Source organism: Cuculus canorus, chromosome 1 (assembly GCF_017976375.1).
Source record: "Cuculus canorus isolate bCucCan1 chromosome 1, bCucCan1.pri, whole genome shotgun sequence".
In the NCBI taxonomy this organism is placed as follows: Eukaryota; Metazoa; Chordata; class Aves; order Cuculiformes; family Cuculidae; genus Cuculus; species Cuculus canorus.
In genome coordinates this window covers 25,293,237-25,312,055 of record NC_071401.1, presented here as the reverse complement: position 1 = coordinate 25,312,055, position 18,819 = coordinate 25,293,237, and the positions used below count along the sequence as shown (strand labels likewise).

The 18,819-nt window shown below is 36.1% G+C and overlaps 1 protein-coding gene across 12 annotated transcripts in view; it reads right to left on the bottom strand.

Annotated features, from left to right (window-relative positions):
- NBEA (neurobeachin) overlaps positions 1-18,819 on the bottom strand; it is a 498,960-nt gene that overhangs the window by 27,787 nt on the left and 452,354 nt on the right. For all 12 annotated transcript variants that reach the window (XM_054056357.1, XM_054056365.1, XM_054056384.1 and 9 more), the window contains one exon: positions 16,616-16,783. In XM_054056357.1, the coding sequence (XP_053912332.1) occupies positions 16,616-16,783 (168 nt within the window). The remainder of the gene's footprint in view (positions 1-16,615; positions 16,784-18,819) is intronic.

Genomic DNA, 18,819 nt, shown 5'->3' with positions numbered 1-18,819 from the left:
CTTAATGTAAAGTCCAGTCAAGCAGCTGAAGGACTTTCAACAGATTGTAGCCTTCATGCATTTAATGCTGTAATTACCCCAGTACAGGTGATTTCTTATTTGTTGACTAATTCAGAGTGGGCATTAGCCTCCAAGGCACAGATTGTTTCTTGGGAACTGGTGAGCATCCTGAGTTTCATTAACATCATTTAATGATGCATTAATTTAATTTCATAGAGCAATTTTATCCAAAACCAACACATTTGTGTGGGCATATGCATGTACACATGTACATGCCTGTACAGAAGCTGTACAATTGCAGCTTCGAATAGTATTTCTTTACACACTGTGTAGAGACCTTCATTCATGCAAACACTTCTTATACAGGAATATAAAATTCACTTCAAGTCAAATGAAGGACAGTATTTTTTATCACATTCAGTAGTCTATAACTGATTTGCCTGGTAGGGAGAAGGGAAAGGAATTACACTTTTTTGTGAATTTCATTTTCAAAATGACAAGACTAATATCAACAATATCAGACAGTGTGATATATGCTTTCACACAGATTCGTCAATGTATTTTGAGAAAAGTAATTTCCACTTTTCTTTTTGGAAATAATTATCAAGGTTAATTTAATTTTAATTTTTGAAAGGACTTTGCCTTGAAATAAGAATGTGAATTGTATTTGGCAACAATACTGAACAAACTCCAGATCTTCCCCTCCCACCCTTTACAGCGATCCCTTAAATGATACTTCTGTTGTCTCACAGGCACACTCAAATGAATTATTAAATTTTTTTTCAGTGTAGCCCAATTCTAATTCATTCTTTTACTTTTGTGTTGTCCAGTCTTGGCAAATTCTGGTTGTTTGGCTGTAAATTCTGCACACATAAACTTTGCTGGCTTTGCTTCCTAGATCAAGTACATTTATAATAGTAACAGGCAAACAGAAAGAGAAGCAGAATACGATAATGAACAAACATGAGTTTTTCAGATTATAAGGAATGGACACTTAAAACACAATTGTCAATAGCATCTGCTGTTTTACAGTTGAAGATGTCCTGGCAAACACACACTTACATACTTAACATGCCCATAATTTTAAATCATTTAAGTTAATGCCAAGTGCTTCTATAACCAGATCAACTGCAGAATCAAGACCTTGATAATCAGGGAATACTGAATAATTTTGCTGGCTAGCACTTACAGAGAAAACTGCCTCTCCCTCAGCCCATGATTTGTAATGTTATGCTTTTCTTTCAGAAATACCATTTGTAAAACTGACAACTCTTGGAAGTGTTAAAAAAACTGAACCATGTTTTGGATATTCAACTACTGTAATGAGACTATAGTCCTCACACCACCACAGCTGCGCACAGCTACAACTGCTATTCCTGTCTAGAGTTCATAGCACCTAAAACGACAGAAAAACCTTGTCAAAACTTACATAGAAGATAAACATAAGCATGCAGAGATAAAGTGACTGCCCAAGGGTATTCCTAATGCTGCCTCCTACCAGGTCACTTGACACAAAATGAAAAGCAGGTACAGAACAGATCTGTGAATAATAATGTAATACATTGATTTGTTTACAAGACAGCTATGGCTGCATCTGAAATTAATCTGAAAACTCTTCGGGGTACATACAGTATTTCTTGATCTGTAAATCATCAAACTTAAGATTTATTTAATGATCTTAAACAGTTAATTATAATTAATCAATTCCTTTTCTCCCATCAGATCTTCAGTATTGTGTGCAAAGTGCTACGCCACTTCCTGAGATACACATTCTAGTCAAATTAATATCATTTTTAATCAAGTAAAGTTTGTTCTCATTTCACTTTCAAATGTCCTTTGTGTATAAACAATATAATCTTGGAATTCAACAGCTGCCAGATTTAACACTTTTCAAACAGCAAAATAGCAATTATATTAGTTTTCACCTTCTTAATAACATCTGCAGAAAAGCTATTTAGTGAGCTGATTTGAGATTCCCTACTGTTTCTAATACACATAAAATGAGATTTGTATACTCCAGACACTTCAGGAAGTATCTGTTAGGATATGATCATGTATTGTGGAAAGATAAAATAGGTCTTAGCCTATTATTTGATAATAATAGATCAGAACAAAGAGAGAAAAAATATCTGCAAAATTCCTGGCAATTCTGAGTTTAAACTGAGTTGATCTCACACATCTTAATTTATGCAATCAAGCAAAACACGATTTCATAGCACTTAATATTGGCCACTTGACAATAATACAGAGATTCATATACATATTCATATTTTTTTCAAAGAAAACAATATGTAAAATCATACAATCTTATGAATGATACTAATCTTAGTTACAATAAATGATGTCCTAAATATAATTTTCTCAAAGGAAATAAATTATTTACTTCCAATTTTTATGCTTAAAGGCAGACTGCACATTCACAAGGATCCTGGGGTGCTCCTCTGCAACTTGGATGATCAGTCAGCTTCTTGTGGAATGAAGAAGAATTCAAGCAATCTCTTTCGTTAGGCAAAAGAACTACTTTAGTGATCAAAAGCAGCAACAAGCAGTGTAACCCAACAGGAGCAGAGCAAAAGAACTGGTCTTGAACCTTGCTGCAACTGTGCTCACTGCAGGGGTTTCAAACCAAGTTGGTTCCAGCACAGGCTGCACACCTCCACCAACTGAGCTCTGCTGGCTGCACCCCTGGCACACACTGCTTCTGTGCCTTCTTTTGCAAAAATGGTAAGTCACAAAGTAGTTTATTTTTGACATACTTTTTCTCTTAAAAATTTCTTTAGAAATGCAGGTAAAATCACCAAGGAAGATATTAATGGTCAATCTCATCTGCAAACTCCCTTCCACCAAGAGAGAGGCCTACTGACTATATAACACAAGAAATACGAAAGCATGAGAACCTTTACTTTGACCCACGGATAGAAGAAAGAAATACTTAAAAACAGATTACACTGCAGAGAGTAATACGCTGTTTTTATTCTTATGTGAAGCAGCCTTGTTTTACTAATCTTAACTGATCACTACTTAAACTTTATAAAATCTGTGTTATCTGAGTTTCTGTATGGTTTTATTACTTCTTTTTTAATACATTCAGTCTTTTTACTACTAATTCCCATAATGCTGGTGTGTTTTGCTCTTCCCATGTACCACACTCAGGATTTTCTACAATCCATTTTCCCCTGTGTACAGAGACTGAGCCCAGTGAAGAGACCATATATACAGGCATTTGAGAAATACACACTGCAACAACAGTCACCCAGTTCTGCCTTTCCTGAAAGTTTACTCCAGTTTTGCATCCAAGTGAACACAAGAATCCTTTCTGTGCTCTCCTGCCCATGCAGCCAGCCCTCTCAACTGCCCCCAAGCGCTGTCCTCTTCAGAGCAAACATGATTGACAGCCCTTTGGCGAATAACATAAGCAGCTTGAGAATATTGTTGTTTTGTACAAGTGGTGTCACATACTGCTTTTCTATTTACATCTACAGCTGTTAAACAGCATCGCTATCTTCAGGACTTTTAATAGGCTTAGGTTATTGATTTCTTTTTTATTATTGTATCTTTGGAAGAAAGAAGTACTGTAGTTTAAACACAAGTAATGACTAAACTACTCTGGAGGCTTTGATACAGTCAGTTATTTAATCAGGATACTCAAGGGACTGAAAGATGGGCACAGAAATGGATTTTCTCCGCAGGTCACTACTTTATTAATTTAACAATGGAGAAGGGGCTGCTTTAAGCTCTTTCTCATCACGGGAGGTATCTCATTGGATCCAGCATGCAATTAAATGGCTTTCCAGCAGAAGACCAATAGCTCAGAGGTGACCTTCAGACTCCTCCCAGAGTCATTCCACCTCTGAACTTCTTCCACATTCTCTTGTGAAAGGTAATAGTAGTTATTAGTAGTAATAGTAGTTAAAGTCTCACTCACTAAAGGAGTGAGAATGCGAAAGGTAAAATTTCCCATTCTCTTTTACATGCATAAGTCACATCGGTGATCTTATATCTCTGAGGGAGCACTGCCTTTTAGCTTTCACATTTACCTCATTAAACTACTAATTGCGATATCAATTTCTTCCCTCTTTCACCTTTATAGTTCTCCCATTCTTGCCCCTGGTAGTCCAATCTGCCTCTCCTGACACCGAAATATTTTAAACACTCTGCCAGCTTAAGCAGGCATTTGGTTAATACACTATAAATGGGAAACAAATTCAATGCACCTCACAAACAGAAACAGAGAAGGCAAAGCAAAAATAGCATAAAGATGGATATCCTGCAGCCAGAGTAGGTCGCTTACTCTTTCAGGCATTCTCTCATGTGTGAGGTTCCCATGTATCTGAGCACACATACTTCCTTTTCCTCTCTAGGAGCTCATTCCCCTGAAAATCATGAAAGATTTGCTTACATTGAAAAGGAAAGCCAAGGACAGCAAGGATTGAAGTGCTCCCCTCCTTTCTTAACTATACCGGAAGGAAGAAAACTGATTTTGTATAGTTTTTCTTTCTTGTATCCTTCCAACTCTTCCTTGAATAGAGGAGTTTATCACAGATATGATGAAATTCATCATATTACACTAAAAACTACAGCAAACTCTATTATGTGCTAAAGCAAATAGGTTTAACTCCCAATTCCTCTGACAAGGTTTATGTTGTTATAGGGGCTCCTCAGGCCACACTGCTCCATTCATCACTTTTTTTATAGTTGTGATAATTTTTAAAACTGTGAGTTTTGTTCTCTGCCCACAGAAATTTTGCTGCCTTTTCTTCCCTGCTATTTGTCTGTATAGAAGGCAGACAGGGACCGCCTGTTTACTTGTTGAGTAGATGCTGTGCAAAACTCTAAACATAGGCTGGAACTGAAAAGAGTCATAAATTTATTTACAGTTTTCTTTACGATTACATTCAAAGTTACTTTATTATTTCAGAATGGAATAGAATAGAATAGAATAGAATAGAATAGAATAGAATAGAATAGAATAGAATAGAATAGAATAGAACAGAACAATTCAGTTAGAAGGAACCTACCATGATCATCTAGTCCAACTGCCTGACCATTTCAGGGCTGATCAAAAGTTAAAGCACGTTGCTAAGAGTATTGTCCAAATGCCTCTTAAACAGTGATAGGCTTGGGAGATTGACACTCTCTCTAGGAAGTCTGTTCCAATGTTCGATCACCCTCTTGGTAAAGAAATGTTTCCTAATGTCCAGTCTGAACTTCCCCCTGACACAACATTGAACCATTCCCAAGTGTCCTGTCACTGGATTCCAGGGAGAAGAGCTCAGCACCTCCCTCTCCTTTTCGCCTCCTCAGGAAGGTGTAAAGAACAATGAATTTGCCCCTCATGCAAAGAACATTTTATTATTCTAATTTCATGCCATTATTTTCTTCAGTAAAATGATTGTATTCTTATGTTCCTATTTGTAATAATTACTGCCATGCCAAATGAAATCATCGTTCTGTCATTATTCTCCCATACCTGTATTAAGTTTATAAAAGATAATGTTTTTTGATCAAGTTACTGAGGATAACATATTAGAAAAGATTTTACTGCTAAGTTACTTTTGTGAGAGATGTAAAGGCATGATATAATAATTTATTAAACAGGGTAATTCATGCCATAAATAACTAAGGTTTTCAAAACTGGGCAATCATGATCTTTTATTTTTAGATGACTGATATTTGCCCTGAAATGATTTCCCTATTGCTACATAACGGATGACATCACAAAGAAGAATTCATCTTGATCTGACAATAATTTCATATTTTCTGAAGACCTCCCCTTATTTCATTTAAAATGAGAACTTTTGTTGTTGGTTTTGGATGACAAATATTTAAGGTAACTGAAATAATTTCTCATCAGCTGAACTCTGTCTATGTAAGGAAACACTTTCATATACTCTTTTCATTATTCAGACACCAACATTTGTGGTTAAATTCAGAAGACTACGTGGACAAAAGCCCTGTGTGATTTGCTGGTTGAGAGGTCAATCTAGATGATTTCCCATATGGTGTTTAGGAACCAGCTTCTATTTGACATCTTGACTCTGCACTGCAAATTACTAAACTGTACCCCTGTGACATAGTATTTCCCTGTGATACTATTCCTTTGCATTACTCCTTTATGTGATGGCAATCGAAGCATCACAACATGCAGAATTGCAGGTGTGTCCTACCTAATATTTGCAAATCAAACTAAACTGTTGCCTCAAAGTGTCTCCTGTTATATAAATCCTGTTACTGTGAGGGCCCTCACTCTTGAGTTTGTCTCTCCAGTTTCAAGGTCCAAGAACTGGACTTGTTGTTATTATCAAAACTTCTCTTGAAACTATCCTTGCCTGTAACTTTCGATTTTCTTCTTTTAATCTTCCATTACAGTCTTAGTTTTGTCATACCTCCCACTTCTTGACACTCACTCAGGAGTTTTTGGTTTTAAGCCAAGCATTTCCTTCCCTCTCCCTTATGGTATCCTTTAACTTAGTTTTCTCTTTTGCATATGAAATACAAGCCAGGATGCTGAAATCTTCATTTATTTTTTGACATCAGGAAACAAAAGAGGAAACCTATGACACAAACATTCTTTTCCACAGAGGCTCCTAGGATTTCAAGCACAGTATGCCTGAGAATGAAATGTTATTTCAAGGCTTTTCTAAAGCAGAGATAAATTTGTTACATTTCCTTGAGTAAGAAAAAAAACCCCAATCTTCTGAACTGTTAAATGTGGTTTCTTTTCAGACTGGAACTACTACAGATTTTCAAAGTCTACAAATGAGGAAGTAAAGGAATAAAAAAATTATATAAAAAAAAATGTCATTAGCATCCCTTAGCTGGCAGTCACCAAAATTTACAGGCATTTTAAAAAAGCACTGCTGCTGTCTGGGATGCTACAATTGTTTCCACATGTGAAAAGCAAGGAGTAACAGCCAGCGAGGCTGCAGTTAGGGTCGTGCTAGGTTAAAAATTGCCAGTAGTATTTTTCAAAACACTATCAACTGCTTTTAGAAACATGCTAAATTTTACAAGTCAAAATTACTTAAAGTCTTTTTTGTTTAGAAATGCCTAAATAGATTATTATCTAATTATGTAATAGCTCAATGAATTCACTAATGAAAATAGAAGTCCTAAAGGTCAAGACTGAAAAAATCTCATAAAACTCTATGAAGGCTGCAAACATCATTTTTTCTGCATTAACAACCATATCAAAAGCTCTCTGTTCCTATGGTAATCCCTTCAGTTCTTCTCTAGGATTTCCAAGGACCACCTTCCTAACTCTTTCCCTTCCTCTTCCTCTGCATCCAGATCTCCAAATGTCCTTTCTGTCCTTTTCCCCTCTTTTTTGTTCACCTGCCTTCTCATGCTTTTATTACACCTTGGCCTCCTTGTCCCTCCCTCAAGAAGACATGAGTTGTGTAAATATCCACCTCCCTATGCAATTCCATTTCTCCTCCTTTAATGCTCCAGATATTGTCCAGGAGTAGAAATGCTACAAAACAAAGAAGGTAAATATGAAAAAAACTGTTACCATTGAGGCAGAAGAAAGAAAATACTCTATTGTTCATGAAAACCTGAGGAAAAAGTCCTGGAGCAATCTCTAGTCTGGACAAACCAGCAAAACTGAGCATCTCTATCCTTATTCTACAGACTGGTCTGGAAAGCAGAAGCAGTCAGCTTGACCTCCACTCACAGCTCTCAATAGGCCAATGCATCATGCAAAAAAAGCAGTGGTATTTTTGAGGAAGCCGGAGTACCAAGTATTTCTGAAGGACCCCTGACGTTCAAGCTGGCTGACCAAAAGGCTCATAACTTCTGCTAGCCAGGAAAGGTCACAGAAGCAGAGAGAGCCTGACTTTGTGGGTACCCGCACAGCTGCCAGAACTGAAAAATAAACAATGTGGGTGAGAACAAAATATGAACACCCTACACTTGTTAAGTGCTTTGAGGAGTAATTGGGAGGGGAGATGAAGAAGTGGCATTGAGACACTTTCCATGGATTTCAGGGTGGCTGATGTCATCTGAATAGTGCTCTGCCTCTTACACATAGCAACTGTTTACGCTATCATAGTAACGTAGCAGTATCACAGTGCAGTTAGGGTTATCCTGTTAGAAGGGAGATTTCATTGGGGACCACATCAGGTTTAACACTATTTATTATCTCCCCTTGCCTTTGTTTTTGTTTAAGACACCATATACATTTTTAACTGTCATTTTCAGGAGCACAGAGTCCTTTAAACATAGGCATCCTATCCATAAAAAACCAACAGTAATATTAGCAGGAGTTTTCATTGAAAATTTGAAATCCATTCACTCTCCTAATTAATACTGTTTTTAATTTTTGACTAAGAGCTTTAACAGTGCATGCTTACAGATGGTTTTAACCATGCTTTTTATTTTAAAAGCTGAATTGTCAGATTTAAAAATTCACAGTTAAACTTTTAAAAATCAACAATAAATGTATGCAAAATTGAAAGTCTGACTTACGGTTTGCCAAAAAAATAGCAAAACTCATGAATAAAAATCTTTCCTTGTTAATGAAATAAAATGGATTAATGGAATGTGGTAATGTAACATTACTGAGTTTCTTTTTTATTTGAACAGAAAGCAAATGCTGGCTTATCTCCTTGCTCTCAGCTTCATCTTCTTATTATAAATCCTTAGCCTTGTTCCCACCTTAAGAAAGTGCTCAGAGCAAAGCACATACTCTTCACTACCCACTGAGGTTATGATGAGACTCCAACCATCTGCCAGTCTTCAATTTATCCACTGCAGGACAGAAGCACTATCTTAGAGTACAGGCAACCTTCAAAACTAACAGCTGAAAAAAGACTGACAGGGAAGCAGGTAAAACATACTGAAAGGTGTTGCATATAGTATTCATGAAGCTTCAGTGCATATCAGAAATTTAGTTTTGGAAACAGGTTATACCGTTCCATTTAAAATAAATGTTCTCACTTATTTTCAGAGTTTAGCTTATAAAGAAATAATTCTGTTTGGATTATTTCCCAGAACACATTCTTCAAAATTTCACTTTGTTCTTGACATAAATTGAAAACAATAATACAGATATACTGTACACAGGTTTCAAAATGGCATTAAAGAGGCACATTATCAATATGTTTAAAGCATTTAGAAAGCTCAGCTCTGCATCTTTCTAAGCGAGTGACTAGATACTTAGGACTCAGTAATATCTATTCCAATAAACGATCGTGTGTGAGATGTTTTGAATAATAGTTAATTTATGCTGAAGTAATGACAGTGTAATATAACTGAAATCTGTGCTAATAGGAAAAAAGAAGCCCCTTCCAGCTATTTCTGTTACAATCAGCTGCAGTAATTTTCACCCCCTTTCTCTCTCTGTTTCTTTCTCATAAAAAATTACTTTAAGTGTGTGTTAAACTGCTTGTTGCCAATTTTAAAAATCAATAATTGGTACCTGTCATCCGTATGGAGAAAACCAAAATAACTAGACAATTGGGAGGAAATTTTCATGTACAAGACCTGTATTTTATACATTTCTGCAAAAGAGAGCAATTGCAATTAATGATGTTCTTTTTATATCAGCAAAACATTGAACTCAGTTTAGGTAAGACTCCAGGATGTTCTGACAAAAACGCACATGAAATTTGTGACATAGATGGGGACTGGCCTAACAATTTATTCCAAATTATACTCAAAGTAAATTGAGACATTTCCTGGGATATGATTTGCTCACAAACTCACCCTGGTATTCCTTTGATGAATGAATTATGTGAAATATTTATCAAATAGGTTGCTTGAAGACTCATCAGCTAAATAAGTTACCTGCAGTTCTTCGGTTTGAATGCTTATTATGAGGTTGATCACGTGTGCTGTGTGGCAGTGCTCAGCTCTGTCTGAATGCTGAGCCTTTTAATCACAAGTACAATGAATAATAAACCAATCCTAAACCTTCTAGTACGCCATTTTGGACAAAAAAAGCCCCACCTATGGTCCAATTTCTTTTATTTTCAGGAACTGTTTATTTTCTTGTTTATGAAAAGATTCTGAATGTCCATAAGCGTATAAGAGCACAAACCAGGAATGGTCACGAACTCAGATCAGCACAGATTCAGTATAATATTGACTACCTGATCATCTCTAGTACTTTCATTAACTGGAGATATGATCAATAATTAATCTAACTGAAGATAATTGTTTTAATCAATGCTAGAAGGATGTTTTTAATTTGGAATTCCATGGATCAGATTATGATTTCTGACTCCTCATAAATGCCTTGTGTTATTTAAGGTAGGTGCTCTCAAAAAGTTATTTCAGAGCAAAATTGGATTCATAGTTAAAATCTTTCAGCTATTCTGCAGTAAACACTCTCTGAAAGCCCCTTCCTCTGAATGAGAAACAAGTAAAAGCATGTATATTAATTCAAAAAACAGAAGCCCATGCATTGGACAATTACTATGTGGTAATTGTTCTGATACAATTTACATGAATTCCTTATTGAATATTCTGATTGAAAGTGTCTCCTTTATTCAGAGACTTCTACAGGAATCTTTACCTACTGAAATAAATGCCCTTAAAAATCCCCCTATTCTATTTCTGTATTTCATTTTGTGATCTACAAAGATCTAACAAAACAAAGTGACGACAAGTAAAGACTCTTCCTCTCCTATTTACAGAAGCGGATACTGAGCACTCAAACTCACTGCAAATACATTAAAATTATTATTATACGCACAGATGCTCCTGAGTGAAATGTATACACCCATTTAGTTTTGTGTTGATAATCTCTTCATGCAAAGAAAACAGACTCACAGGGAAACAAAATTAAGAAATAATATTTTTTCCCTAAACCCAAGTAAAAATTCAGGGAAAAAAATGCCTGGTTTGTATGTCTGGGAAACACAGTATTTGGGAGTGAAGGAGATGTAGGCTTCTCAAGAAAAATCAACAGGATGCAAGTGCACATTTCTCAGAGAACAGAGCACTTAGCATATAAGAAAATAATTTCCATTTCATGATGGTTCTTGCTATACAGACTCCTTCAATTAACTTTGAAAGAAGTGGATATTGATACTACTTGCCACTTCTGGCTTATTTCACCACTATCTGTATCCATGCCTAAGTAGCACTTCTCTAGAAAGGAAGCAAAGACCATGCCTTGTATGGAGGCAATTAAGCATAACTGAAGACGTAAGTGGCCAGTGCTGCGGGTGCAATTCAATCAAGCAGATCCTTAGGAGTGGTTTTGATATTCTTGTCACATCAAAGAAATAGCACCCAGAAAAAAAAAAAAAAAGATCTGATAAGTTAAAAATGAAATCAGAATACATAAGAATAACTCCAAGCAATATGAAGAATAAGCATGTGGTTACAAGTGCTGGCATTACCTTGAAAACGTTATATAGTGCTATTAGAACAACGTGTTAATTTTTTCCTCATAAATTTGCCAAGTTCAGCCACCAGGGAAAGGCCAGCATTCCAGCTCCCTTTGTTAAAGATATATCTATCTTGCTAAGTCTTGACAGCCCTATCATGTCAGTCCTCTGTAGTAGCAAAGAGCATTTCAGCAAGGAGGTAAGGAAAGAGGAAAGGAGAAAAAAAAAGAAGTGAAAACTGATGTGATCTACTCTGCTTCCTGTGGGCATATTTCACTACAGCAGATCCAGAGGGATGCTTTGTTATTCCTGTCAGATCAAAGAAAGAGATAAGAGAAGAAAATATAAGAGGAAAAATAAAACCGAGAAATGAGGGTAACTGAAAAGCACTGCAAGACTACCGCATGATTATGACTTTTCAATTTATTTAAATATGCTAAATATCAAGCCACCACCAAAGAAATAAATATTGCATAGGCCATATGCTCTGTTAGCTGCCAGCAAAACTGTCCTACTAGGACTAGTTTATGGGCACAGCAACTGCCTGTCAAACACTAGCAATTTTAATCATTTTTCAATTTGCTGTGTGAGTTGCGAGTATGCTCAGGTATTTTGACAGGTGGCCACTCAGAACAAATTTCTGAGCCCAGTAGCTTCACACTGCATTGCTTTCCTACACACTTGCAATTCCTGTCGGACTGAGGGGACACAATTGTTCAGTGAAGACGCATTTGTTGCAGGAAAGTCACTGTACTGCATTGTAAACACATTAATACATAAATTCTAAGCTGTGTTTGCAACTCACATTCAACACAAGGACGATACAAAGCTAACCCAAAATCTTGTGCAGGCCAACAGCTATGCAATATAATGTTTCACTTGTCTTTTTTCAAAACATTTCTAATCATATATAAGCCAAATGTCTAAAACCAAGTAAACAGAGATCTGGTTATAAACAGAAAACTTGAAATATTACTTTTCTGAGAGGCTATACGTTAGATGTGCTTACAGTACTACATGTGGTTAGTATGTGCACTAATTGAACATGCTCACTTTGTTATATTGTCTTTAAGCTACAAGGTAGTACTGAAAATAATTTTGGCTCTTCTGTTGCATTTTCTAATGACCATTTAATATTATTGTGCTGTTCCCTTTCAGCCACATCACTCTGCATCATGCTGAAAAAAGATCCCAATTTGAAAAAAACAGAACTTTCTTGATTTTTAAGCTTCCAGATTTCCATATGTTTGGAAAAAATAAGGTTCCTAAAATCTATAGACATCCTGGGGGGAAACCAGGGGAGGAACTACGTTTTTTTAAAGTGAACCAATAATATCAAAGCACCATGAAAAAAACTACATTTCCACTATTGTTCTTTATATATTAGCATTCTTAGCCTCAGCTCCCTGAAGTCAGTCAAATTTGTCCAGTGGAAAGGATTTGGATTATGATGTAAACTAACAGTAAAGACAATTCCAAATAACATCTAATGTCCAATATAACTACTGTTTACATATTAAAAAGAGATACAGTCTTTGTACCAGGGATGTTCTGTCATGTTTCTCCACAGGAGAAGACTGTGATGGTAAAGTTCATTATCAATTACTGCTTTACAAGTACAAGATGAGTTAAGCTGTCATAATTTTCTCAGCCAGAGATCCTGTGCTGTCAAAGAATGTCAATTTTTAATCTGACAAAAGGAAGAAAATTATCTGTTATTCTGACCTCTAATTTCTTGACATTTTAATGCTGTAATTGCTGTGGTTAGTGCTGCAACCATGATTTCACCTGTCAAGTAAGAATGAATCAATATCCTTAAGCTGTTCTTCAAGATTTAGCTTTCACCTCACTGCTTTTACTTCAAAAAAGGAAAAAATTACAAACAGAATACAAAACATTGCAATAATTAAAAAAACCCAAATTTTTTTTTAAAAGGAATAAATTTGGGCCTGAAAAGTGTTTATTTTTTCTCCTCCTTACTATAATATGAAAATTTTGCAATGAGCAGAATAAGAGAGACCACTAGAACTGATAGAAATGGAAAATTTTCCAATTTCTAATAGTAAGAGATCTAAACAAGAAAATTGCATTTTATACATTTTGTGGAACATCTGATTTAGGTTTTTTATTTTCATCTTATAATTACTAGAAATACTTTAGAGTGATTAAATATTTTTTGTGGTATCAAAGTATTACAAAGCTTGAAAAAAAAATCAATACGTTAAATCAAATCAGTATGTTTTATCCATCTAGTGCAGAACTTAAGCTGCTAAAGGGTTGTTACAGGGGTAAACATATGTGATTTCACAGACCTCAGTAATCTAAAATTTAATGCTGTATCAACATTCTCGTTTCACCCATCGTGAATTTGCAAAATAGAAAACAAAGTAAGCAAGCCAGATGGAAAGTCTTCTAATAAATAGGTCCAAAAGGAACAAAAGCACAAAATAACCGTTTTGCTGGTAGAGAGTTCTTAGACGGCTCTCCTATGCATGTGAGAAAGCTGTTAGGAGAAGCAAGGATCAGTTATTCCATCACTGAATAATTTTTTTCCCCAGTCAGATGGCTACTGAAGTTACTCTTTTACCATTCTTCACAGAAAGCTAAGAACAACATAATCCTCAGTGATTAAGTGAGGTGCCTAAGCAAAGAGAGAAAGTGAACAGGCCAAGTTATAGCGTGAACAGCTCATAGGAATCTGCCTCTATAAATAATTTCTTTCAATCAGCTCAGACCTAAATGGGAGGATTTTTTTAACTAGAGCCTTATTTCACTGGGCAGGTTCTGCTGGGACACAGCTCAACGTGAAATTAGTTACAGCACAGTTTGAGGAGGCTACCACCGTAGTTGAGTCAATTGGTCTAATAATGGTTGCTGCCAATAAAGCTGTATTGATCGTCTTATTTCACAGCCATTTATTGAGAATATACACCGTCATCCATGTGACAGAACAAAAATGTTTCAGTTTACCTAGAAAACAAACATAAAGGGAGCTTGGATTCTGAGATATGCATTTTCCTGGATAAATTGCAGCATTTCTATGTTAAGATGCCAGATACCACCACCTGCCACTGTGAAACACATTAAATAATTGATATCAATATCTTTAAAGGTTTTTGGTGTTCTTATTCTTGCATTTCTGTAGTTATAAGTGATCTTTATAGGCTTTTGAAGGACATTTTTGCTTTTAATTGTTTTCTGGAGTATCCACTAATACGAGAATAAAGTAAAAAAAAAAAAAAAGCCAACAAAAAAATGTATATGGAACATACAAAATTGTAACAGAAACATGACATCCAAATACTTGATCTACTAGATCTGATGATGTCAGATACTTTATAACTGGCTAGAAAATGTCTGCTAGCTGTATAAATAGAGAAAGAAGAAAAGAGAAGGCTCTAAATCTGTCTATAATTACGAGTATATTGTAATTTCTGATTAAAAATTAATAAAAAGTACTTTTTTAACCTTTTTTGACAAACCACAAATCACCAGTGTCTGACATGTCTTGGAGAAGAAAGTATTCTATTTCTAAAAGCATGCATACAACATTGTGTATAACAAAATTTAGGAGGATATCCCCTTCTCACTGCTAACAACAAATTTTATTCACTAATCTATTTACTAATCTAACTATTTACTAATCTGACTTGTGGCAACGAAGAGAAAGGTTTGCTTTTAGAAGTTTATGTGGCGTAAACTGCCTGTATGCTATTGACTGACAGGGCATGTTTTAGCTGTACAAGTCAGTGAACAAAAACATCTCCATGAATTTCTTGAAATTTCTGATGACAAGTTATGCATGTAAGTAGAGCCACAGGAGAGCTGAAGAGTCTCATCATGTCATAAGATGTTAAATAAGGTGCACAGACAGACAGATAGACCTCAATCCTACAAGCTGCCCTGTGGGAGTAGACCCTTAAAGTCAAGACATAGGAGTCTGCCCATGCAAATCAGGACCTTAAGCCATGCAAATCCCTTGTATTCATAGTGCTTGACACCTGTCTTATACTTTAAAAAGCACTGTTCCTTTGTATCTCCAGTTTTGTACCTTACTGACTCTTCTTGTGCTCCAAGTTTTAAATCCAGAAAACAGTTATGTAGATGTTAATATTAAAAATTTGGGGCAGTGGGATCACTGCAATTCTAGCATTCTTAAAACTAAGCAAATATTAACTGTTTATAAAACATAAATTTTGCAGTGAGTGGTGTGAAATCTAGCCCTAGGAAGCTAGGAGTCTGAATGTTTTTTCATTCTGCTCCTCAAAATGTACCAAATATAACAAGATGCAATTACTAAAAACCAACATGCCAAACCCCAATATTTAGCTGAATACACATGTTCTCTAGAATCTATTTCTTCCTGAAATCTGTAGATTTCTGTCTCCAAGATTGGAAAATAAACAAACAAACAAACAAACAAAACCCATTGCCTGGCAATGTATAAATTATTACTATTTTGCATACAGCAGATGGCAGCTATCTGGGGGAATGGAAGATTGTGTATACAGCTTCATCACAGTGGTACTCATCTAGCAGCTGTTGCTTCTTCACACTTTTCACCAAATTTCATTTGTTTTACCCAATGAATGGATGATATTAGAAAATGATCATTCAGATTAACAGTCTTACTAAAAACAAATACAGTTGCTGGAAGGACGTGTATCAGATTAGCTAGTACCTTTAAAAAAAATTACTGATAAATGTTCTTTTATACACATGTTTATGTATATACATTTCATGCCTACATATACACAAACATAACTGTGTGCACAACAAAGAGAAAACATTTTCTATTTTGCTAACAGTTTGATTATAATTTATATGATTAACACAAAAGTAATCTGAATAATTGCTACTGTCCATCTAGCATTTTTTTTCAGATACATATTTTCCCCATTATCTGACTAAAAAGGTTAGATTATTTTTTCCCTGTAACCGTGTCATAGATTTCTCTGCCACCTTTTCAGTTTCAAGTGAACTTAATACAAGTAAATCATAAAAGTAGCGGAATATATATTAGAGAATACATATTATTACATTATAATTTCCCATGTCCTAACTGACCATGAAATATGTTAGTAACTTCAAGCAAACAAAATACCTTGGGACATCTGTTTTATCGCTAGTTTATTAACATTTGCTTCTGAAGTCACCTAGGGTCTAAGTTCTGAATCAAGTCACACACAATTTTCTCCAATGGTGAAAGATGGAAAAAGTACCATTTCTCGCAAGATGGCAGCAGGTTTTAGAATGAAATGGCAGTAGACACCTACCTCCCTGAGGACAGGATCAGTGATACTGTCCAGGTTCACAGAGCCTTCATATGTTAGGTAATGGAAAACATTGAGTGCACGCACTGCTTCTGGTCCTCGTTGCTTGTAGCCAAATATAAGGTCAATCCACTGATGAAGTTGACACGATACAAACTCGCTTTCCAGGGCCTGCACGTGAAATTCAGAGTTAGGAAGTAAATTCCATCTTGCAATTTCATGCTTAAATTACATCCTACCTTCTCTTATTAACTGAGGAACCATAATGTGTATCATTACATTTCCTGTTCAGGAAATCCTTCAAACATTAAAACCAGAACTAAATATATTAGAAGATAAACTAAAATGATATTCTTCTTTCCTTCAGCTTTATATCAACCTAATTTTCTTCTCAGCTACTGAATTTCCCTTAGCTGCAAGGGGTTTAGTTATTAATTATTGGGCTTGTCAAGTAAGTTATGCAATTTGTCAAGGAAAACTGATGAAAATGGGAAAACAATTAAAAAACCCAATTTTCCAACTCATTTTCCAACTAGTTCCAATTAGTCTTAAAACTGAAATGGAAACTTGAAGATTAAAAAGCTGTATGGGCAAAATAAGGTCCATATCTCTATGTGTGAATTGCAACTGATTTTTCCAAGGAGAAAAGGATTTTTCTCACTCATTTTTGGCATTAAGTTGGTTCATCAGAGAAAACATAGGCTGTGTCTAGCTCATTTAAAAATGTGTTTGAAGATTGCTATTCCTTTGCTCAGCATATGAAAAGAGACTAAATCGAGGTGGAGAAAATTATGACAATATTACTCTTGAGCTTGATCTAACTAATGTGTCTTTATCATACAAGATTGGCATCCATAGTAGATACCATTGCCTGAACTGAGGCTTTCAAAGTGGAAGGCATTACATAGTTGGTCCTTACCCCTTTACGAGATTACCTGTCTTAGTTCCCATGAGCCACTACCTGGAAACACAAACCATTTTCCTATAAAGACTCATCATGCATTTAGGATGGCACCCTGGCATAGTCTTTTCCCATTTCCTAAGGCTGCCTTCAGCAAATAACTGTGATAAACAGTAAATGGTATTAAAATAAAGATTCACTATTCATTGACCAAGTTTTTGTGTGTCCTTGTCCAAACTACACTGCAGTCTTTATATTTTACAGTGTCTAATACCTAGTTTGCTTCAATCAGAACAAGTGCAGTTCAGCTCCCAGATCTGGGAACTAACATCTGATTAGTTTGTTAGATTAAAAAAATAATTACAGAATCACAGAATGGCTCAGTTTGGAAGCTACCTATAGAAATAATTGAGTCTAACCTCTCTACTCAACCAGGGCCACCTAGAGCAGGCAGCCCAGGACCCTGTCTAGATGCATTTTGAATATCGCCAAGGATGGAGAATCTACAACCTCCCTGGACAACCTGTGCTAGTGCTTCTTCACCCTCACAGTAAAAAAGTGTCTCCTAATGTCCAGAGGGAACTTCCTGTGTTCCAGTTTGTCACCATTTCAATCATAGAATCGTAGAATAGTTTGGGTTGGAAGGGACCTTAAAGATCATCTAGTTCCAATCCCCCTGCCATGGGCAGGGACACCTCCCACTAGATCAGGCTGCCCAAGGCCCCATCCAACCTGGCCTTGAACACCTCCAGGGATGGAGCACCCACAACTTCTCTGGGCAACGTGTGCCAGTGCCTCACCACTCTGATGGTGAAGAAATTCTTCCTTACATCTAGTCTACATCTGCCCCTCTCCAGTTTACAGGCATTGCCCCTAGTTCTATCACTACATGCCATTGTAAAAAGTCCCTCCCCAGCTTTCTTGTAGGCCCCCTTCAGGTACTGGAAGGTCACTATAAGATCTCCTCTGAGCCTTCTCTTCTCCATTCTGAACAAGCCCAACTCTCTCAGCCTGTCCTCATATGTGAGGCGCTCCAGTCTGGTGCTTTTTCTGGTCCTGTCACTGGGTACCACCAAACAGATCCTGGCTCACTTCGAAAATAAAATACCAGCCTCGGTACAATTTATTATGTAAATATCTACATCGAACTTACTGCTACTCACTGCATACAGGTAGAATGGTTCCTAGTGCAATGCCACTATTCAGATGAGACACTTTCCAACTAGGACAGAGTTTCAGGTCTGCCCCAGGAATGCTCAAATTTTACAGGTGAATAAACTTTGAAAAAAACAGGTTTTCATCTTAT